This window comes from Carassius carassius, chromosome 9 (genome assembly GCF_963082965.1).
Source record: "Carassius carassius chromosome 9, fCarCar2.1, whole genome shotgun sequence".
NCBI classification, from domain to species: domain Eukaryota; kingdom Metazoa; phylum Chordata; class Actinopteri; order Cypriniformes; family Cyprinidae; genus Carassius; species Carassius carassius.
In genome coordinates, this window is record NC_081763.1 from 8,440,332 (window position 1) to 8,465,478 (window position 25,147).

A 25,147-nucleotide genomic window follows, 5' to 3' on the forward strand; every position below is an offset into this window, starting at 1 on the left:
GGAGATTTTTGCAGGACAAATGCTACATATTGCAACTTTGGTGTCCTCTCGTATAGGGCTGTCACTTTTGTGAAAAATAAATCCTGTTCGATTTTTGAGACATAGGCAAAGTGTTCATTGAATCGTTAGTAAATTGCCTATATTTGGCGTTGATCCGTTTTTCAACGCCAAATATAGGCAAATCCACCGACAACTAAACAGGCATTAGGGCGAACGTAAAGAGGGCGCTTGAGACGCGCACAAGTCAGCAATGTGGACTGCCATAACATCAATGAAAAACATTACTGAAGGCTACATTGATATTATGCACTAATAGGCTCTGTGTGTGTGTGTGTGTGTGTGTGTGTGTGTGTGTGTGTCAGAACCTGCAGTTGCTGTGTGACACGCGTTCGCTGCGAGCGTATAGTGACGAGCTGGACGCGCTCCGAGAGAAGGCTGTTAAAATCGATTCCCTATTTTCGTTTTCGAAACTTGTTTTGGTTGGTCCGATCGATTGTGCAGCTTTTGTGACAAGCCTTTTTTGATTGTGACAGCCCTTTGACATGCTTAATCTTTGATAGGCAGACGCGTGATAACAGCTCGACCGTGAGTGAAACCTAAGCGCTTGCGCACGGATGGGAGGGGCGGGTGACATTCATTTTTGGTTTACGTTTTCAGCTGTCTTTTTTATTTCGGCCCGAAACCGATAATGCCATTTCGGCCGAAAATTTCCGGCGGCCGCAATTTCGGTGCACCCCTACTAGCAACATGCTAATTACTTTGCTAATCATGTTAGCGACATGCTAGTCGCATACTAATCATGCTAAAAACATGCTAGAGACATGCTAGCAACATGCTTATCATGCTAGAAACATGCTAACAACATGCTAATCATGCTAGAAGCATGCTAGCAACATGCTAATCATGCTAGCAACATGCTAACCATGCTAGGAACATTGGTAATCATGCTAGAAACATGCTATTCATGCTAGATACATGCTAGCCGCATGCTAATCATGCTAGAAACATGTTGACAAAATGCTAATCATGCCAGCAAAATGCTTGTTGCATAATACTCATGCTAAAAACATGTTAGCAACATACTAGCAACATGCTAGAAACATACTAGAAACATGCTGGTAACATGCTAATCATGCTAGCAACTTGCTAATCATGCTAGAGACATGCTAGCCGCATGCTAATCATGTTAGAAACATGGAAGTGACATGCTAATCATGCTAGAAACATGTTAGCAACATGCTAATCATGCTAGGAACATGATAGTAACATGGTAGCGATATGCTAGTCACTTGCTCACCATGCTACAAACATGCTAGTGACATGCTAGATACATTGCTAATCATGTTAAGTACATGCTAGTCACTCATGCTAGCAACATGCCTTTGCTAATCATGCTAATGACATGGTAGTCTGGTTTCTACAACTTTCACTTGGGAGAAACAATCTGACTTTAAACTTGAAAGAAATAAAGATTTGAAATTTATAGTGATAATATTCAATATCAACTGATACGAAAAAATGTATCGTGATTATTTATTTTGCCCATATTGCCCAGCCCTAATTGACAGTCAGAAAAATCATTGGTTAAATTGGGCAACTTTTCTTTATAATTATTAGGACAGTTACACTTTGTTGTATACTGTATAGCAGTTAATTTTTTAATGAGATCTGACTTTAGATCATAGGTGCCCAAACTTTTTACAATGGAGGGCCAAAAATTCAACTTGATTGATGGTCTGAAAGTAAATGTTATAATATGCAGCAATTTTATATTAACATTTATTTTTTTAACTATTATTCTGATATTCTTTACATTTTAAGGAAAACCAAAAATGTGTATAAAGAAGAAGAACAATAAAAATATGCTTTAAAAGCAGTTTTTTCTTCCTCCCCTTATTACTACTTTAATATGATGTGATGCAATCAAATTTAATCACTGGCCAAATTTGACCCAGGGGTCCTGGTTTGGACATCTCTGCATTGGATCCTTTTGCCAATATGTTTTATGTATGTACCTGTTTGAACTCAAACCATTTTCTACAGTTCAGTTAATAAAGAAAAATGGATTACATCATGGGAATATGAGAAAAAGCAAGCCAGATTCAAACCTATCTCTCCTTTCAATTACCTAAGCCAGGCCTTGGCTCCAACCTCAAATTGCATTTGTTTTTTTATGTTTTTTATTATTTTTTATCATTTATGATTGAACAATAAAGTCACAGAGAACTGTTTCCAGCAGTCCACTGCATGTACTTCCTGAACACTGGGTCAGTAAATGTCCAGAGACATGCCTCTGGATAGGATGGTTAACACTTTGCTTGGTCTAATCTTTCTTTTATGGCATTGCCACAGGCACACACAAACAAACTCACATGCCTCGAGTGGAGCTGATAAGACATCTGGGCTGACTCAGGGTCAGAGAGCAGATAAAGTTAAAGTGGGTCAGCTGAGGCAGAGGAGGGAACCCACACCTGCTGCTCTCATGTGACTCGAGACCGAAGCTGGCTTCATGTTATAGATCTCTGCCCCTGCTCCTCGTCTCATTCACATGGCCTCACCTTGACTTATTTGATTCTTTTATCTCACAGGCTGATTTTCACAACATGGTCTGTTTAGCTGCAGCTTTTGGACATCAGTACACTGAAAAAATATTAAATGAACCATCATAAGTTCTACTTTCAGAGGAAATTCATGGAGAACCAGTTTTCGAAGTTTTTTAAATGCTCTCAAAACATTTAATTCATGTAATCAATGAACTGCGTGGGAAGAGTAACTCTTATTAATACCTACTTGTAATATTTACGTTCTATGGTCATTGCCCATAAATCTAGAAATATTGAGTACATTTTCATCTAAAAATGGAGCAGAGATGGACATTTGGACTTGTCATGGAGGTGAAGCATGGCTGGATTTTCTCATGTTTAAGGAAAGTTTGCCTTTGTTTCAGATTTCTAATTTGTAATACATCGGTCCATATGCATTTCGAGAGTTTGATTCTTATTTGACTCATTAGCATTCATCTTAATCACATAACCTAGCTTGCCCACACTCACATTGAGTGATATTAAATTAAATGTATGCATTTAGCAGATGCTTTTATCCAAAGCGACTTACAGTGCATTCAGGCTATCAATTTTTACATATAATGTGTTCCCGGGAAATCGAACCCCCAACCTTGCGCTTGATAATGCAATGCTCTACCAATTGAGCTACAGGAACACTATGATATTTCAGCAAAAATGTTTTCAGTAGTTTAGAGATTCACAAAGCACTGTTTTTCTCAAAAAAAACTCATGCACAATTGCAAATTAATGAAAATTATTTAATGTTGTAACCGTTAACTAGCTAACTTTGCTAAATTAAAACAATCGCATAGTTTAGCATAGGGTTCATTTCTGTTCTTTCAAACACACAACTTGCGTAATAGGCTTCATAGTTCAGAGCAATAACATTGTAATCTCATAAATTGTTGTGTTTTGTCGCTATGCTAAGCTAACATACTAGCTTACCTTATGTTATGTCTCCCTAATCACTTGGCATCTAGGGGTTGTGGGAGGTAACACATGAAAAATTAAAAACAAAAAATGAACTTGAACTTGCTTTTAGTAGAAGAAAAAAGCATTTCGATACAACAAAAGACCCATAATAGGGGTGCTCCGATCACGATCTGCCGATCGTTAATGCGCATCTCGGGATTAAAGATAAAGTGAGGGACAAGAGCGGTGCTAAAGAAATCAATAAAACATAAAAACACTAACACCAATCAAACTCTAAACTAAACAAAAGAAAATAACATCATCAGCGTAGAACGCCACTAACTACGCTGTCTAATTATAAAATACATGAATTGGCATCCGCTCATAACCTAGTGTGTTTAAAAACAACTTCGCTAAGTCACTTGACATACTAGCCCCATCACTAAGTGGCGAGAAAAGACTTGAATTAGCCATTATTGTTGTTATGTTGTAAAAAAAAAACTTGCATTTTGTTTTAGTTTCGTGATTTGCGATAAAGGTATAGACCAGAGGTTCTCAACTCTTTGAAAACAACTATTGTCAGACCTCAAATTGGCCACAACAAGCAATAAGTTTGCATAATATATTACCATAATTTAAGCCCATGTTAGAGACTTTTATTGTTTGTATTTTGGTGGATTTTAGCAAAGGTGAGGCTAAGTCATTGTTTTGCAAGTCACAAGTCTAGAGACTTCTGTATTCAAGTCCCGAGTCAAGACCAACTTTAAGCTTCAAGTCCTAAACAAGTCATTAGTGCTGTTTGCCCAAATTAGTGTGTCTCTATTAATTACTACAGTAAATTTCAAGTAATTAATAGTCTATAGTAAGTATCATTAAGTATAATAATAATAAACATATAATAATTAGTGGTGTTTTGTGGAAGAATTCATCATTGTTTATTCAGTTTCATTTAAAAATAATATTCTGCTATATTAATGTTGAGTCAAATATTTAAAACCTTATAGCCTAATAGCCTACGGAAATCACACGCTCATTTATCGCTACCTACTGCTGAAGGTCTACAGAAATAGACATAGCCAAGTTTTAATGAAGCTATAAAGTAAATGTATAACAACAGTTGTAATATATAGGCTACAAATCTTAAAGAAAAAGAAGAAACCATCAGTGAATGGATTTAATAGATGGAAGGAATGAATTTTTTTCTTTTTCTTTTTTTGTATTTTTAAATGCAAATAAGCTACTGCTCCCTGCCCCCTTTACCAGAATAGAGCTGTGCCTTTACAGCTCGGAAATCAGATACTCTAATAAAAAATAAAAAAAAAACATCTGTATGGTTTTGATTATCATGTATATCACACTGAAATCATGCATTTTAAAGCAATACAAAGTTACTGGGTTAATCTTTTTGATGCACCAGGGACACAATTATAGCACTTAAATGTGAAAAAGTCAGTTTTTCATGATATGTCACCTTTAATATAGGGTGACTATATTTGAGTTTTCCAAAAAGAGGATGCTGGTTGGGGAGGTGGGGTGTGGTTGATTTGTGGTTTAGGAAGAGCATAGCGCAATAAATTACCTTATCCAAAATATCAAACCTCAAAATGTCATTTCCATATTAAAAAAACATATTTTACAGTCACATTTATGCATTTTGATCAGCTAAAAAGCTTCCTACCAGTGGCATATTAACAGGTCACCCTAGTTAAAATGTCAAGTTTATGAGTTATATGTCATGGCCGCAAATACCGAACATGTCCGGCACACCGTTCAAATGATGCATGCGAAATTATTCATGCCAAAACTGTAGATATTCAGCTTCTCAAATATATTCAAGTCAGTGTATTTTGTGGCTCAGACAAATTCATAATGATCACAGTTGATGGCTTAGTGTAAGGGACTATGTGTGCAGTAACCTGTCGAGATTTAAAACATGCAAATTCATCCATTTCTTCTGAAAGACATGAAAGTGAGTGGCTCGTAACCAGGAAGACAAATAGAGTGAACTTTATAGGTAGGGTACATACAATGTGCGTTCGACGTGAAAAAAAAAATCCAATTATGTTTGACAGGTTTATTACTGCCGTTTCCATATACATTGGTGTATATTATTATTATTTAATTATCGTAATCCATACTGTTTATGAAGAATGATAATTTTAAAGACTACTATTATCTTTGACTATGGCAAGGTTATATAGACTATTTATTTTGTTGCGAATTTGTCAGGTCTGATTCACTGCATTCTTAAATGCAGTCAAAGTTTCTTTATATATAAGATCTTTATAAGATCCTTTATATAAAGTGCTCTGATTTATGCCATTGGCTTTGCATTTTAATCCCCGTTTGATTACAGCATGCTGGGAGATATATCTGTGCTGGCACAACGTGCTTTAATTACAGTAGCCGCTGTGAGGGAGGACTGTTCTTGGAAAACAAGGCTGTGGGGGTTTATTAGACAGGGGAAATCTGCGGATTATTAGATTAAAAACAATGGATGTGTTAATGGCCTTTGTATTGGTGTGAGAGCCTAATAAGTGTTATTCTCTGTCTTTAGGAGTCGTCTTGATGGAGATCTCAGACGTCCATCGGAAAGTCAATGTAGAACTGGAGGAGAATGTGAGTGTGTCTTTTTATCAGTGTGTGTGTGTTTGTTTCCTTTCTGTAAACACATTCTTAGGCTGACCAAAAGCACATTCAAAAACACCCAAACATAAGATCGTCATCTGCAATTGAATCGTGTATCAAACATCCCATTTCCCTTAAAGGAACACTCCACTTTTTGAAATTAGGCTCATTTTCCAAATTCTCTAGAGTTAAAAAGTTGTGTTGTACCGTTTTCAAATCTATTTAGCCTATTGGCGGTAGCACTTTTAGCTTAGCTTAGCATAGATCATTGAATCTGATTAGACCGTTAGCATCTCGCTCAAAAATGTGCAAAGAGTTTTGATATTTTTCCTATTTAAAACTGGACTGTAGTTACATTATGTACTAAGACCGACGGAAAATTAAAAGATGTGATTTTCTAGGCCGATATGGCTGTGAACTATACTCTCAGTCCTGCGTAATAATCAAGAGACTTTGCTGCTGTACCATGGGTGCAGCAAGAGCAATGATATTATGCAGCGCCAGAAAATAGTCCCAGCTAGGTAACTTCCAAAACGCCTATTTTCAGGCCCTGCGTAATTTTCCAAAGTAATAACTATATTTTTCCTATTTAAAACTTGACTCTTCTGTAGTTATATTGTGTACTAAGACTGACGGAAAATGAAAAAGTTGTGGTTCCGGGTTTATATGGCTAGGAACTATACTCACATTCCGGCGTAATAATCCAGAATCTTTGCTCTTTGCTCTTGCTCTTTGGTCATTTTTGAGCGAGATGCTAACGGTCTAATCAGATTCAATGATCTATGCTAAGCTAAGCTAAAAGTGCTACCGTCAGACCCGGAGATCGACTGAATGGATTAGAAATCAGTAAAACTCAACTGTTTAACTCTAGGGGAGTTGGAAAATGAACCTATTTTCTAAAAAAGTGGAGTGTTCCTTTAAACTTTATGGACTCTCTCCCGTTGACGCACAGTCAGTCTTATTAGTGTAAACAACAGGAAAGTGTGGAGGAATACAGAGGACACACCTACTGCGTGTAAGATTGTAGTGTGTTTTTATCAGAGCAGGTTTGAACATGCTTGTTTATGCACCTGAGCCCAGCACCACATGATGACACGGCCCTTCCTGCTGGTGCAGCTGCTGACTGCAACCTGTGTGAAGACGGGCGTTCACGTGGGTTGCTCTGCCATGACAGTAACTGACCCCAATGAGAAAACGCAACATAGAAGAGTGTGTTGTTTTTTGCTACAGTGCATTTTGATATTTTTATCCTCTGTAACATTTCAACACTTACTTTAATTTATAACTCCGATTCTTGATAAGAAAAAGACCTGCTGAAATATTCATATGTGGCTATTCGACAATTGTAAACCACTACTGCTGTTCGGTACACTGCAGACTCCAAGTAAGTGATGTGACAAATCTAAACCCATTATAGACGAGACAGTGTACTTTATTATCTAGTCTCGTCTGGTCAGCTTCATTGATTTTTAACAATAACATCCGTGAGAGTCCAGAAGCCTGTGAGCTCCGTGAGCTCTGAACCACAGGACTCAAAAAACGGTTGTGTGAAGTCTGCAGACACTGTGACAGCTTCGGTGATTATAATGAGATGGGTGCGTTCTGATATTGTTGCACGGCTGCTTTGTGCATAATTTATACAACATTTGAATAGGTTTTGTTTTTCATGCTTCAAATAGCACATCTGCTGTCCTTTGCAACCACGAAAGAAACATTTTCTTCCCTACTTGAGATTTAAAGACACTCTTTCCCGTCGCATATTCATTGGCTGCTTTCACAGTAATGTCCAGCAGCACAGATAGATACTTTTATCATCCGACACTGATGGTTGTGCAGATTTCACGATGTGCCTCCATAAGGATTTCTCATAATTATGGCTAATCAAATCCCTACACATTATGAAATTTACAGATTCATTTCTGTATTAGATGTGTAGGTTACTATGTCAGCCTACACTGTATCCAGAACCTAAAAATATTCATGTAGATCTATGAAATTATGAAACAAGAAGATCTTGAATATAGGGCAGACACATCTAAAACGCAACATTGATTGCTCCTTAAATGGCCGTAACAAATGAAGCATTTTTCTGAATGAAGACATGCATTAATGGAAGATGCATCAGGAAGTATAGGCAAACACTGGGAATGTGGGATCTCGCTTAAAAAGGGTGCAAAAACAGATTAGTGAAGGAGAGGGGTGGGTGGGTATGCTCACTTGTAGCCTTGATGATTAGGTGTTGATGTAAGACCTCTCACCCTCGTTCATTAGGATGATGGGTTAGTTAGTGTGTGTAGGTATCCCTCTGTTTGTCTGTGACTCATCTCTTCTATAAGCACTTCAGCTCATACAACAACTGTAAACAGTGTGCCAGATCATCCGGTTGCCTCGTTTTCTGTTCTTGTATGTGTGTTTCGTCAATGTAGGCTTCTCACACTTTCATGCCAAACCGTTATCGTTCATTTAGTGGAGTTTGTGCTTTCTCTCTGTCTCTACAGTTGAGACGGTTTCATCGGGAGGTCATCGCGGAGTTGGAGAGGAAGACAGACATGGATGTGAAATACATGACGGTGAGCTGCCATATGTTCATCATTGATGGGGAAGCTACTTGAAATACTTGTATAAAGAATAAATGCATTAAAGGGGGTAATGTAGTCATAGTCTTTGAGGAACACTTGTAGATAATGAATATGTGAATTGTTTCTTTTGTTCTGGCCTCATTTGCAAAAATGAATCGGACTTCCCTGTGCTAGAGTGACAGAGGGAGCATATTTGCATTTGATTGTTGCCTCTGCATTCTCAGTTATAAGGCTGTGTGTATGCATTACAATGTGACCTGAAAACAACAGTGATATTTAGTGTGATGTCACGCTACAGTGCTGCTAGTTAGTAACAGGAAAAGCTTGATTATTTTGAAGAAGACTAGTGTCACGCCACTGAAACATTTCGTTAGTAGTGGCATTACTTTGTTCCCAATGTTGGTGTTCACTTATGATTCTTTGCAGATGCTATATGTCTATGGGAAATGTGCCTCAAAAAGGCATTATCTTGAGAGATGGGCATTGAAAATCAGACTCATGTCACACTATTTGTTTCCTGTCTACATCTAACACAGAAGACAAACAAACTCATCTCTGCACTGACACACCGTGCATGTATGGACATGAGCGACACTGATCTAATACTGTCTGTCCACAGGCCACGTTTAAGAGATATCAGACCGAACACAAGATGAAGCAGGACTCGCTGGAGAGATCACAGTCAGACCTGAAGAAATTTAGAAGGAAAAGTCAAGGAAAGAACGCTTCGAAGTATGAGAGTAAAGAGAACGAGGTACGTGGGTTTGTATATCTACACATGTGCTCATGTTTTCATTTACACTTAAAAAAATTATAATAATGCATCAATGCATTTTTTTTTTACAACCCGAATTCCGGAAAAGTTGGGACGTTTTTTACATTTTAATAAAATGAAAACTAAAGGAATTTCAAATCACATGAGCCAATATTTTATTCACAATAGAACATAGATAACATAGCAAATGTTTAAACTGAGAAATTTTACACTTTTATCCACTTAATTAGCTCATTTAAAATGTAATGCCTGCTACAGGTCTCAAAAAAGTTGGCACGGGGGCAACAAATGGCTAAAAAAGCAAGCAGTTTTGAAAAGATTCAGCTGGGAGAACATCTAGTTAATTGATATCAGGTCTGTAACATGATTAGCTATAAAAGCTTTGTCTTAGAGAAGCAGAGTCTCTCAGAAGTAAAGATGGGCAGATGCTCTCCAATCTGTGAAACACTGCGTAAAAAAATTGTGGAAAACTTTAAAAACAATGTTCCTCAACGTAAAATTGCAAAGGCTTTGCAAATCTCATCATCTACAGTGCATAACATCATCAAAAGATTCCGAGAAACTGGAGAAATCTCTGTGCGTAAGGGACAAGGCCGGAGACCTTTATTGGATGCCCGTGGTCTTCGGGCTCTCAGACGACACTGCATCACTCATCGGCATGATTGTGTCAATGACATTACTAAATGGGCCCAGGAATACTTTCAGAAACCACTGTCGGTAAACACAATCCGCCGTGCCATCAGCAGATGCCAACTAAAGCTCTATCATGCAAAAAGGAAGCCATATGTGAACATGGTCCAGAAGCGCCGTCGTGTCCTGTGGGCCAAGGCTCATTTAAAATGGACTATTTCAAAGTGGAATAGTGTTTTATGGTCAGACGAGTCCAAATTTGACATTCTTGTTGGAAATCACGGACGCCGTGTCCTCTGGGCTAAAGAGGAGGGAGACCTTCCAGCATGTTATCAGCGTTCAGTTCAAAAGCCAGCATCTCTGATGGTATGGGGGTGCATAAGTGCATACGGTATGGGCAGCTTGCATGTTTTGGAAAGCTCTGTGAATGCTGAAAGATATATAAAGGTTTTAGAGCAACATATGCTTCCCTCCAAACAACGTCTATTTCAGGGAAGGCCTTGTTTATTTCAGCAGGACAATGCAAAACCACATACTGCAGCTATAACAACAGCATGGCTTCGTCGTAGAAGAGTCCGGGTGCTAACCTGGCCTGCCTGCAGTCCAGATCTTTCACCTATAGAGAACATTTGGCGCATCATTAAACGAAAAATACGTCAAAGACGACCACGAACTCTTCAGCAGCTGGAAATCTATATAAGGCAAGAATAGGACCAAATTCCAACAGCAAAACTCCAGCAACTCATAGCCTCAATGCCCAGACGTCTTCAAACTGTTTTGAAAAGAAAAGGAGATGCTACACCATGGTAAACATGCCCCGTCCCAACTATTTTGAGACCTGTAGCAGAAATCAAAATTGAAATGAGCTCATTTTGTGCATAAAATTGTAAACTTTCTCAGTTTAAACATTTGCTATGTTATCTATGTTCTATTGTGAATAAAATATTGGCTCATGTGATTTGAAAGTCTTTTAGTTTTCATTTTATTAAAATTTAAAAAACGTCCCAACTTTTCCGGAATTCGGGTTGTAGTTTCCTTGCATTTCAGTGATGGTTATTTTTTTTGTTTTTAAAAAACTTATTTTAGGGCTGGAACAAGGATGCCAAATGTACCTGTACTTTGGTACTGATACTAGAATGATTTATCAATAACAGTATTAATACTCTTTTAATTCAAGCTTCTTTTGAATGCTTCTATCCACATACATCATGAACATTATTCACACCTTGGAATAATGTGTTTGTGCATGAATGGTCAAATGCACTTCTTCCAGCACGATTAATCTGTGTTTTCAGTGTCTCAGAGTGGTTTGGTTTGCAGTAAATGCTGCTCCACACAAACTTCATCTCTGCATCTGCTCTGAGTTTGGCTTGCTTTAATGTGTAACATGACAGCCGTCTTATCATAATTATAATGAGAAGCGCTTATCAACAGAAGAGAAGCTTTAAAAGGCTTTAAAGTTCAGTGGTTTAACGTTTGAAAGTAAAGAAATTAACACAGCCGTTAATAGCGGTGTTATCATTTTCCAGTTGTAGTGTGAAACAAAATTATTGTAGTTTTTCTTACATTCTCAATTTTACAGTGAAATAGGCCTAGTTACATTTCTCATACATTTTATAAATTATTTATTTATTTATAGAACCATATTGTTTAAAATCACAAAAATCGCAGTTAATATTTCTCTTTGTAATCATTTGCGTGTTAGCTGTCATAAAATATTGGTATCAGCCCTTTCTGGAATGCAGTACTGAATGAATGCAGGTCCATTTTATAAATACATTTAAGTAATAGCAGCTTGTTGGAAATTCATCCGGCTGCCACACAGCTGAATATGTCACTGAACGTTATCAGATGCAGGCTTGTGTTCATATATGTTCATCCCACTTTACAAGGATGATGATACAGGACTCGCTGGAGAGATCTCAGTCGGACATGAAGAAACTCTAAAGGACAAGTCAAGGAAAGAACGCTTCGAAGTTTGAGAGTAATCCTGTATAAATAAAGTACACTAGCAAACAACTGTACATGAAATCTGACCCTAATCTTCTGAAAACTAAAGGCGCATTTATTCATCATAACCATGACTCTCTGCATAGACCCTTCACATCAGGGTAGCCTGTGGAGATTAATTGCTTTTCTATGTGTGTTTGCACCCGGATGGCTAATGTCTCACGTCAGCGTGGAATTTACTGACAGGTTACTCTCTCTCTCTCTCTCTCTCTCTCTCTCTCTCCCGCTGATGATGGATGGATGCGCCAGTCACAGCGGTGTCTGCGATAAGAGACATACAGTACCTCGTCCCTTTGTTCCCGACAGCACATCATTGACAACCTGACATTTCACCGCTCCCGCGTTCCTCGTAATCTGTCTCTGCTGATCTTGACAAGCTTTTGGTGTCATTTCTCACTAAATAAACTCCTCGTTTAAGCAAAGAAAGGTTAAACGGCATGCTTGCAAGTCATGAGTTGAAAGAAGTTTATGCAATACTGAAAAGTTTGAATTGTTCAAAGGTTTTGGGTTTTAAATCTCTTTAGCATTTGTTTGATTTAGAAATAAGGTAGAACCATATTTTTGAAATATTATTGCAATTTAAGATAACGTTTTGCTATTGTAAAATAGCCGAATGTTAAAGCTGAATTTTCAGCGTCACGATTCTTCAGAAACCAGTGTAATATGCTGATTTGCTGCTCTCTCTATATATATATATATATATATATATATATATTTATTTATTTGTTTATTTATATTTTTTTTTTCCTTATTTCTTTAATAGAAAGTGCAAAAGAAAAAGCATTTATTTATAAATGTATTGCATCTGTCTTTTTGAGGTTTTTGTCCGTTTGGGCAGGAATGGAGTGTTTCTCATCTCTTCTCCTCCATGTGCGGCATGTCCTCTGTTTCTTTTACGTTTCTCCACAGAGGGAGGATGAAGGTGTCCATAGCAACAGACTTTATCATGGGTCTGTGATGATAAACAGAACAAATAGCACTCTTACGCCCCTGTCCGTCTCCCGTGGCTCCATCACAGCTCTCTGGGACGTGCTCGTCTGGACAGATAGGCTGCTGCTTTTAACTCTGTGTGTGTTCATCTGTAATGTTGCAGAAAATGCGATCTCTGCTGACCAGACTGTGTGTCTGTGTGCCAGCCAGAGAGACTATGTGTGCATGTAAGAGAAAGCACCCCATGTGTCCTCAATGTGTGCGTGTTTGGTTTTTAAAAAGCCCACTTCACACGCAGAAGTTCATCTTTTCAAAATCAGCTAGTTTGTCTTTAGGAAATGCATTCTCACACCCATTAGACACCAAGCAGATAGTTTCTTAGGGGGCTTCTCTAATTCAATTTAAAGCATTATATCAAGAATTTAAAAGCGACATCAAGATTATTTGATTGTCAGGCAACTAGTCCACCATTTTGATCCTGCCCTGTGGTCTAATGGTTTATTTGTAGATTGTGTTGGACTGTTTAAACCCACATTGGCACACAGAGGAAGTGGATTATAATCAGTCATAAGAACCTTGGGCCTTTCCCTCCCATGAATGATGAGGGGTTGCCCCTGGGTGAGCGTCACCCTGCGCCTTCCTGCATCACCAGCTTTTATTGTTTTTTCCTTTGCCATTAATAGCAGCACCTGTGCTTGAAAAACAATAGAATAACAGGCTGGCCCTTCCTCTTCATTAACAATTGATCCAGAGGTTTATAGCAGACAGGAAATGTCGTACCAGGTGGGGCGTGTAGATTACTGTCCCAGCTGCGACTTGTTTTCTGTGTCGAATATTTGATCAGTTTTGACCTCGACTCGCCCGATGAAAGAATGCATGGGAGCTGTTCTGTTTAAATAAATGATGATTCTTATTTAGAATGTTACAAAAGGTCAATTAAATGTTTCCACAAAAATATGAAGCAGGTGACCTGTTTTGACAATAATAATAATAAGTTTCTTGATCAGCAAATCAGTATATCAGAATGATTTCTGAAGGATCGTGTGACACTGAAGACTGGAGTAATCCCAGAAATAAATTACCTTTAAAATATATTCATATAGAAAACAGTTATTTGAAATGATAATATTTCAGAGAATTACTGTTTTTGATGTACTTTTGATCAAATAAATGCAGCCTTGTACCAACCGGTAAGTTGTTGATCGCATATAAAAGACATTTTCTGTGGGGTCTTATATAAAATAAAAATGTGTATATATTGAAGATCCTTAATTTGCATATTTTAATCATTTTTCAATTTAAATAGGCGCAATCACCAAAAAAAGCCACGTGTTATATAGTTTTATTTTGATTAGTGGAATGCATCTGTGAAAAGTCAGCCTGTTCACATTAAATACCTTTGTATCTTTGCTCCAGATATCTTTATTATGTTGGGAGAGGCTTTATGTAAGATGCCCAAACAGTAATTTCATGAAGTAGCAACATTGAATCACACTTTAGTTTCCTGTTTCACCAGTGATTAAGTATATGGAGTGAAAAAAAAAGCTTGAAGTTGAGTGAAAGCAAAACCAACATGGTGACTAGTGACACCAAAAACCAGTGAGAGAAGGAGGGGAGGGAGGGATGTGGTGCATTCTTTGGCTTTCATTCATCAGTGAGATCACAGTGTCATCTGTGAGGAGCGGAGATCTGATGAAACTCATTGCGAGATGAATGCTATCTTACGTCACCTGCTTTTTGCCGGCATGAGGGTGTGTCCGTGTGAATACACCTGCATGCAACCGCTTCCACAGGCCACATACTTAACATGTGCGGCGTAAGGAAACCACAGAGTGAGGAACAGGCCAAAAGTCAAGTCACTATTCGCTGTAAATCAGCAATAGCTCTCAAATCTTAGTCATGCTTCTGCACATTCAAACCTGTCAACTTCACAACTCAAATTTCAATCTGTAGACCTCTAAACAATTGTACATTTACGTCATAATTATAAAAGCTGAAGGCTGAGACTGTGCAGTGATCTTTAGCCATTATCGTTCTTTGTATTTGGTGAACAGCTTGTTAACTGATAAACTAAAGGTCTGACTAGCTGGAGATATAAATGCAGCTCTTTTGACACGTGCTTCTATCACAATCTGACGGGTCACTTTGTTCCTTTATAATGCTCTTATAAGTTCCCACCAAAAAGCGTAATGTCATCTTCACAAAGCCATGAACACGCTGCTTATCGGACAGCTGATAAGAGTCTGCGACCTTCTTCTCTTTATGTTCTCTGCAGTGTCTCGAGACTCTCACTCACCGTCAGATGGACATGCAGAAGTTTATCGCTGATGGCTGCCGGGAGGCTCTGCTGGAGGAGAAGAGGCGCTTCTGCTTCCTGGTGGACAAGCACTGCAACTTCTCCATCCAGATCGCTGCTTTCCATGACAAGGTGAGTTAACAAAATTCATAGTCAACTGATGTTACACATAGTGGGCCCTATAATACACCCGGCGCAATGCGACGTAAGTGCAGCGCAAGTGTGTTTGCTAGTTTCAGTCTGGCGGTGTTCGCATTTTCCCGTCCAGCGCCACGTCGTTTCATTAGCAAATGCATTTGCGCCCATTTGTGCGCTGGTGGGCGTGCTGATCTAAAAAATGGTGTGTTCAGGTGCATTGCTGGCGCATTGCTACTCAAACCTGGTCTAAAGCAGCGGTTCTCAATTCCGGTGCCCGCGCCCCACTGCTGCATATTTCACACGCCTCTCTTTATTAACACACCTGATTCAGATAATCAGCTCGTTAGAAGTGAGCTCTCGCACACTTCAATGCACTTTGATTGGAACATATACGTTCACTTCGGAATAATGGTGGAATATCCTGTGATGTCCACTTCGCAGGGCACTTAAGTTCGAATAGAACAAACGTCTGAAGTGCTAAGAGAAACGTACAAAATGTGCAGAACAGTGTGGCGCAAGGACTGGAATTGAGAACCGCTGGTCTAAAGTCTGGCGCAATGTTTTTTTTTTTTTTTTGTTATTTAAAGAGCATGTTAGTATAGGCGGGTCCACAACATGCGTACAAGCTGCTTATTAAACACAGGGACAAACATGCCAAATATTAAAAATTAAAGTATTGCAATGCATAAGAGATACATATATATATCTGTGTATATATATATACAGTACAGACCAAAAGTTTGGAAACATTACTATTTTTAATGTTTTTGAAAGAAGTTTCTTCTGCTCATCAAGCCTGCATTTATTTGAACAAAAATACAGAAAAAAATGTAATATTGTGATATGTTATTACAATTTAAAATAATTGTTTTTAAATTTATTATACTTTAAATTATCATTTATTTCTGTGATGCAAAGCTGAATTTTTAGGATCATTATCACATGATCCTTTAGAAATCATTCTAATATGATGATTCATTATCAAAGTTGGAAACAGTTCTGCTGCTTAATATTTTTTCAGAACCTGTGATACTTTTTTAGGATACTTTGATGAATAAAAAGTTACACAAAAATTACACTACTGGTCAGTAATTTGGGGTCAGTAATTGTTTTTGTTCTTTCTTTTTTTATATATAAAATCAATACTTTTATTCAGCAAGGATGTGTTAAATTAATAAAAAGTGATAGTAAAGAAAATATATTATATTTTTTTTATTTTGAATAAATGCAGTTCTTTTTAACCTTTTATTCATCAAATATATTCGACAGCAGACCTGTTTCCAACATTCATAATAAATCAGAATATTAGAATGATTTCTAAAGGATCATGTGATAGACTGGATGTTACATGTGACACTGAAGGCTGGAGTAATGATGCTGACAATTATAAAAGTATATTCAAATAGATAACTATTATTTTAAGTTGTAATAATATTTCACAATATTACAGTTTTTTCTGTATTTTTGATCAAATAAATGCAGGGGTGTAACGATACGCGTATTCGTGTTGAACCGTTCGGTACGAGGCTTTCGGTTCGGTACGCGGTACGCATTATGGACCGAACGGTTCGCTGGACTAATTAATTATATTTGGGAAAAAAAAAAGTGAAATATAATGATATGCGTTCAACAAGGTAGCCCAATAACCCAAACGACGTAACAGGCAACGCCCCTGACACCCCCGAAGAAGAAAAAAACACCAACTTATATGTTTATGTTAGGCTACTCAGTCAGGCGCTCGCTCACTCAGTAAGCGCTGAAGGCTTGCTGCAAAATGGCCAATGCGTTTAACAGACCAGAAATAGAAGATCCTCCAATAACCAACAGGTCTGGTGTTTGGGTGCACTTTGGATTCCCTGTAAGATATAATGGTGATGGCAAGAGAGTGGTGGATAAAAAAACAACGATATGTCGCATCTAGGGTAGCCTACACCAGCGGGAATACAAAAAAAAAAAAAAAACCAGCGGGAATACTTGAAACATGTCAACTCATTTACGCCGACATCACCTTAGCGTGTCAGTATCTGGAAAAAGACGAAAAAAAGGAGAAACATACACGAAACAAACTATCCCCGCAGCATTTAGACAGACATTTCCAACGGATTCAAACAGAGCAAAAGACATCACCACGGCGATTGGTAGGTTACGTTATAGCCGCGGATATGAGACCTTACTATTTACCATTCATTCTATCATCACCATTATAGCTTACAGGGAATCCAAAGTGCACCCAAACACCAGACCTGTTGGTTATTGGAGGATCTTCTATTTCTGGTCTGTTAAACGCATTAGCCATTTTGCAACGAGCCTTCAGCGCGTACTGAGTGAGCGAGCGCCTTACTCTGTAGTGGAAAACGTAGGTTTTAAGAACATGCTTAATGTAATTGAGCCCCGTTACAATATTCCTTCACGAGCCCATTTCAGACAGACCGTAATTCCTGCTTTGTTCCAAAAAACATAAGCCCTATAGCGAACCAATTGAGTAAAAACACACTCAATATAAAGTTATAGAGTTCCATATAAAAAGTTACATCTTTGTATTTGTTCATAACTACTACAATAATATAACATTTTCATTTTTTTTTTTTATAAGGAGCTGTTTTTGTTTTATACAGTATGCTGCTGTATAAAGAAAACACAATAGAAGATGGGTAAAGAATAGCTCCATCATTGTTGAATGTAAAAAAAATAAATAAAAAAAAAAACATACTTTGTTAGTTTTAATAAATAAAAAAATTTGTAAAAATCAAGGAAATTTATCTGCCAATTTTTTTCTTTTTGCTGTATCTAAAACGTACTGTACCGAACCGAACCGAACCGTGACACCAGTGTATCGTATCGAACCGAACCATGAATTTTGTGAACAGTTACACCCCTAATATATATATATATATAAGTATATATGTATGTACTGTATATATGTACGTATATGTATATATGTATGTATGTATGTATATGTATGTGTGTGTATATACATACAATGTATATATATATATATATATATATATATATATATATATATATATATATATATATATAAAAAAACACCCATTACTCATTAAGAGAATAGGGTGAAACCTGTTTAGACCATGTGCCCGGACGCGGCAACCGTTTTTCCGTCGTTAAAATAGCAAAAGTGGATTTGGACACACCCTGAGTGCACCTCCGCCGTGCGCTTTACACTTTGCGTTTAGATCATTAAAATTGGGCCCATGGAATGTTGCAACCATGCTTGATACGTTTTGGTGTTTGTTTTCTTTAATAAACAAAGATGGAGTAATTAGACCATCCATGCAGTGGACCAATTTAAAAGTGTGCGCTTCAGTTCAGTGCAAGTTGAATGGATTTTAAATGGCACGTAGTAAAGATTCTCGCTCACCAGCTGGAAAAATCACTCTGATGCACTCTGCTTTTCTCAACAATGAAACTCTTGGATCTAATACTTTCTTGTGTTCTTGAAGGCTCGAGAACTTCTGACGGAGAACCTGACCAGCTGGCAGGACAAATGTAGTGACGCTACCGATGTCCCTGAGAGTGTGGTGTCCATGATTGAAGGTCTACGCACTCCAGTGTCCAACACTCCACAGGTGTCTCCATCCCTCCAGCGCTACAACAGGGTGAGGAGGACACAGTCCACTCTACACATGAGGGCCTGTCTTGTATGAACGCTTACCTGCGTTTTTCTGTACTCGTACAGGCCAACTCCGATGCAATGATTCATGCCCCTCATGCACCACCTCAGACGAGTCCCCTGGCCAACATGTTCAATCAGGAGTCCTCCAGGAGAGAGGAGAAAGAGTCAGGTATTACCTCTATTATGACATAGATTTATTGTCCATATTGTAATTGTAATTGTTGTATGCTGCGGATGTAGTTGACTCAGGAATTACAGCCTTTTTTAATGTAATTTAATTAATGTCATTTTAATACCAGTTAACATACAGATATCAGCAATTATAACTGTAGCAGATAATATATATATATATATATATATATATATATATATATATATATATATATATATATATATATATATATATATATATATATATATATATATATATATATATATATATATATATATATATATATATATATATATATATATGTGTGTGTGTGTAGAATAAAAGATTAATAATATAAAATACAAAATAATATAGAATAAAAGACCTTTTGGGTCAGTGTTATTTTAATGTTATTTTTAAATTTAGTATAGTATTTATTAATATTTTTAATTAGCTTTTATATATATATATATATATATATATATATATATATATATATATATATATATAAAAGCTAATTAAAATATATAATTATATATAATTATATATATATATAATTATAAATAAATAAATATATAATTTATTTATTTTTTTATTTTATTTTTTTTAGTTAAAATTTGAGTCATTTTAGTTTTAATTTAATTCTGTGTATTTTGTCATTGTGTTATTATTTTTTATATTTGTAATTAGCTTTATTTCAATTGTTTTATTATTAAGCGTTTTATTTTAAATGTTATTAGTTGCCAAGACATTTCTAATTTTCTTTAAAAAAAAAATTGTTACGAAAATTCTTATTTTCCGGCTCGTTTTGATTAACTTGATTGATTTTATTTATTTAGTTTTAGTTAACAATAACAGCACTGTTTTTGATGCATATATATATATATGATTCGTTTTGAAAATCTTTTCACTTTAAAATATGACATTACAATTATTGTTAAAAAAAAAATGTAAATAAACAAAAAGCAGTGAATTAGAAATTGAGAGTACTATTGTATGATATGTCAAATGTGCACTTGTGTACTCGTTTACATCATTAAAAATTAAGCTTTGAGGACCTTGGGTCTGTCTTTTACCCCTCCAGTCTACAACAGCGAGGACAACGGATTGTCTCGGTCTGTGTCGATGGCCACTGGCCTCAATCACATAGACAAAAGACCCAAAGTGCGCACCATTTTCCCACACAAGTCTGGAAACAACAGCACGCTGCTGAGCTTTGAAGAAGGAGACATTATCACTCTCCTGATTCCTGACGAAAGGGACGGCTGGCTGTACGGAGAGCTGCAGAAAAACAAACAGTGAGTGGAAGGCTGAAATCTGCTGATTTGTATACAAACACTTAAAATATATAATAGTAAAGTTACATTACTAACTTTAACTTTGAATTACACAATTGTATTTCTACTCCAATTAGTTTTTTGAACAATTTTTTTTCACAGATTCATTCAATTAAATATCAAAGAACAGTAAAAGAAAAAATATATATAATGAAAATGTTATATGGTGCATATTTAGCAAAATGCTCCTCTCTAGAGTAAATTTTTCTAGCTGACTAATGGGTTCATGGTCACCATGATGCTAGGTGACATTGTTTACAAACTTCTGTCGTGTTTGCTCATTTGAAACACTGATTGAGTGATTACATGAGACAGGAGATGGATTTCATTAAGATGTACTTTCTTTTAACACCTTCAGATGTTCATTCATGTTTATTTCATGCTGTAACTGCTGTTAAAGCGGAGGAGATTATCTGTCACTCCCCAAAACCAAATTAGTTTCAAATAAAAAGTAACAAATCGCAAAGCTCATTGCAATTTATTGGATGGGATGCGCGACATTCTTCCGCTCATTATAAGACAGGCTAGACTAATCGATTCTTGGGATTTATGAATCAATAGCATTTTATAAAAATGAGAATCGATTAAACCAGCCATACTATTAATAATAATTTGGCTTTACAACTAAAACTTGACAATTGCTGGATGCCAAAATCATACTTGAAATCACAATAGGATCTATAGGTTTTAAGAATGATGTGCAGGTGAAGTTGTTTGGCTCATGAACATCTCAGATGTACCGAAGTGGCTCAGGAGATGAAGAGATGTTATGTGTGCACAGCTGCTGGTGCCAGTCTGCAAACCAGCTGTGAAGAAAAAAACCCGCTTCGTTGTGGTGTCAGTCAAAGCCACGTGAAGCCCAGTTTGGAGAGAGCAGACGGGGCGGCAGCTTATCTGAGATACAGGACACAGCCTCTCTAAGGACCTGAGGACTTTCAGCAGGAGGAGGAGACGTAATCAGAATAACTCATTTATGGCCGAGAAAGCGAACTGAACATGCCAGCATTCCTGCCAAAAACTGATGTTGTTGGTTTGAGAGAATGCTACCAGATGGCAAAACAGCATTCAGAGCCGTCAGTAGCTTTGCCACAGAAGTCAGAAGTTGGAATGGAGCTAATTAATAAACTTTCTGGATGAAGACAAGTAGTAAAATTACGATTCAGACTTCACTAAATGATTTTCCTTTGCCTTCCGATAAATCCCTCATTTGTATCTCTCCAATGCATTGGCTGCTACTTTGAATATGTGACCAATACACCGCCAGTATTTCTTTTTTCGATAGTTTTTTTGATTGAGGTTCACTTTTATATTGGCTGTCAATCCATTATTTTCTGATAACTGGGAAACTGTGTATTATTATAGTTGATTGATTCATATAATTATAAAGTTTATTATATATTATTTCAATGTGTAATTAGATATTATATAAAGTTTATCTTTAAAAGAATAATCAACACGAAAAAGAACATTGTGTTATTTTCTCACCCTTAAGCCACCTTTCCACAGTCTCCGACATTTAGAAACAATTGTCGCATTTCTCTTCTAGCGGCAGTCGCGCAGATCTTTCAAACTGATCGTGAAGCAACCGTTACCCTCAGCATATTCCCCATGGTAAAATGAACAATATAATGAACGTATGAATATATCCACACAAAACAAATGCCCCCACCCCAAATAAAAACACAATAGGCTTTATGGGGCTAATCAGTGTTAATAATGACTAAATAATTATTTCTGGCATAATTATTCTAAATCCTAATTTCACAGAAATGGTGTTTACAGAATAAGGTTAAATTGGCAAAATATTGGTAATTCTAACCTCGCACTCATAGGTTTGATTAAAGCCACGTCCACACAGAGACATGTTTCACTGTATACGCATACAATTTGTATCGTATAGGCGTTTCGTCCACACGGATCTGGCATTTTGGGAAAGTGAAACCGGGACCCAGAGTGGATAAACGCTGCCTTTGCGTTTTAATGTGGACAGCAAATCCGTATATTTTCTGAAACAATGACATCATCAGCCCACGTCTCACCCCTAATCAGACACCGCTACGTCACGTAACAGCAACAAAAACATGAACACACACTGAACGATTGTTTTTTTATTAACTAACATTAACACAGATTAATAAATGTATTGTTCCATGTTTCTTAGTACACCGCGCGCAAGGTTTATGCGCATAGTCCATGTCTTCTTTAGTGTATCTCTGTGGCAGAATTACAGCACCACCTGCTGGTCTGGCATGTATACTGCATCGTTTTGTGGTTTCGTGTGGACTCAGATATTTCTTGAGACGAGGAAATAAAAGATTGGATAGGGAAAGCTCTGGCTTTGCGTGGACGTTGCCTAAAATACATCCCACAGTTTGACTCACATAGTTGTTTATGTGTGTTGGTGGTGTTCTGCTTTAAAAACAACATCAAACTTGTCTGAACCCTATAGGGAACGATAAATGAAGTCAGACTTGTCACCTAGCAACCCATTAATATGTGCCAGATTACACACAAGCACCAGTTGCTACACGAGGCACTTTAAAACATTACGACGACCTGCTCAGACAGACTGAGTGCTTCTATTTTAAGAAAACTTCAGCCTTATTGACAGTTGTTATCAGTAACACATATAATAAAACAAAAAACTCCATGCAGGATGTTGTTTGTCTTTCCTCATGCCTTTCAAGGGGTGGAGGCGGTTGTAGAAACTCCCATCAATATTAACATTCCCTTGGATCACAAGAACATAAAGTCCACGCCAAGACAAACACTGCCATTGTGCTTAAAATAATGACGAGCCGTCCTATGTGCATTTGCAGTTTTCCGTCACCCCTCACCGCTCCACATTCAGATGACGGCTCTCTGCTTGGATTTCCTTTTTCTGAGAACGCAATGCAACTCTCCATGTTCAGATTGCTTTCAAAATGCTTCTCTCAGTGTTTTATGCCCCACAGTCCCAGACTGTGTTCAGTAAACACTGAGCAGACATTATAACAGACAGGTCCAGATAAAAGCATCCACTCTCTTTTATTTTATCTGACTAACTTGTGCTCTCTCTCTGTGTGTATTTACAGGCGGGGCTGGTTTCCATCATCTTACTGTCGCGCATACACCGAGCCAGCAGTAAATAACAGGTAATCAGATACCACACACACACACACTAACACAGCTCTTTGTTGTCCTGATTAGCTCTGATACTGATCGCTGTGCTTCTGAAGAGAAGGAAACACAAGCTTCACAGCAGTCAAGCCCTATATTAAGACTATAACCTCTTTTATCTCAAAAACCACATCCTCAGGTATTATATTTTCTATGTTGCATGGATCAACAGAGACCAGGAAATAAGCAGTGCGCCATTTAATATCGCCAGAAGGGATTGTTTTCAAACAGGTTTCCTGAACACACCCTAAGACCGCTATTGGTTGGACAAACAGTTAGTCCTGCCCCAAACTCACACCATTGGTCGAGTCAATGCAGTGTTGCTGTGCTGTTCTCAAACAAACAGCAATGTTTACACGGCATCACAGTGGTACCCTATTTAGGGAAATCATCACTGATAAAATGACACACTTCAGCTTTAATGGTTGATTGATTAAATGTTTTTTTGAGAGCTGCAGATTTGCACTCTCTGATTGTCATGAGGGCAGCAGAGAGTGAAACATTAGAAGGCTTTTAATCCCTTGTGCTCTTTCCCACTGATGTTATTCAAAATGTGTGAGGTCAGATCATGCACCTACCTCTGCTAATGTTTGCTTGAAGAACACAAGACTTTGCAAGACAATGCTTTCTGATGTCAAATGAAATCCTATCCTCTTGGACCCTGAGGGGATCCTGTAATGCCTGATCAAAAAGCCTTTTGTTTTGCAAACTAACATCAGCTGGGTTTCCATCCAAAGTTGTGAATTTAACTTGGAAAAATTGGAATATCGCATAAAACATTTGCGAAGAAGCACCGTTCCCATCCAGCTTGTCAAAGAGTGAAAAATTGTCACTTCCTGATAAACTGGCACTATCACCGAGAAAGGTAGGAGAAGCCACTGAATAAGTTAATTTTCATATATAATAAATTACTTGTGCCTCAGAGCGAGCAGACGAAACACAATAAATGCAGTCATTGCTTTCGGAGGTGAATGCTGCTGTTTGACAATTCTAGGAGGCAATTATACAGCAATACTTTGACCAAAGACTTTCAGAAAGACCATACCAATATTTCAGATGTTGTGCAACAAGATCATCACTCATTTCTGATGCAATACTTCAAAATGTGCAAAAACAACATGGTGATGGAGCACAGAATATAGTTTGCTTACTATGCATGCTAACACGGTTTGTTACCTCATTGATTAACTTGTTACTGTGTGTAGTTTCCAGGCCGGGACAAGTCATGGAAATAAATGCAACGGAAAAGTCATCAAAACATAGTAAAATGATTTCAGAAGGATCATGTGACACTGAAGACTGGTGTAATGATGCAGAAAATACAGCTTTGCATCACAGGAATAAATTACATTTTTTATATATATTCAAACAGAAACATGCCGTTTTTAATGCCGTTTTTACTTT

The 25,147-nt window shown here is 37.3% G+C and overlaps 1 protein-coding gene across 1 annotated transcript in view; it reads left to right on the forward strand.

Moving 5' to 3' along the window:
• LOC132148849 (brain-specific angiogenesis inhibitor 1-associated protein 2-like protein 1) overlaps positions 1 to 25,147 on the forward strand; it is a 63,052-nt gene that overhangs the window by 30,521 nt on the left and 7,384 nt on the right. The window contains exons 4-11 of the mRNA XM_059557591.1: positions 6,034 to 6,095; positions 8,603 to 8,674; positions 9,303 to 9,437; positions 15,304 to 15,456; positions 18,924 to 19,079; positions 19,160 to 19,265; positions 20,332 to 20,545; positions 23,659 to 23,718. Coding sequence (XP_059413574.1) covers positions 6,034 to 6,095; positions 8,603 to 8,674; positions 9,303 to 9,437; positions 15,304 to 15,456; positions 18,924 to 19,079; positions 19,160 to 19,265; positions 20,332 to 20,545; positions 23,659 to 23,718 — 958 coding nt within the window. The remainder of the gene's footprint in view (positions 1 to 6,033; positions 6,096 to 8,602; positions 8,675 to 9,302; positions 9,438 to 15,303; positions 15,457 to 18,923; positions 19,080 to 19,159; positions 19,266 to 20,331; positions 20,546 to 23,658; positions 23,719 to 25,147) is intronic.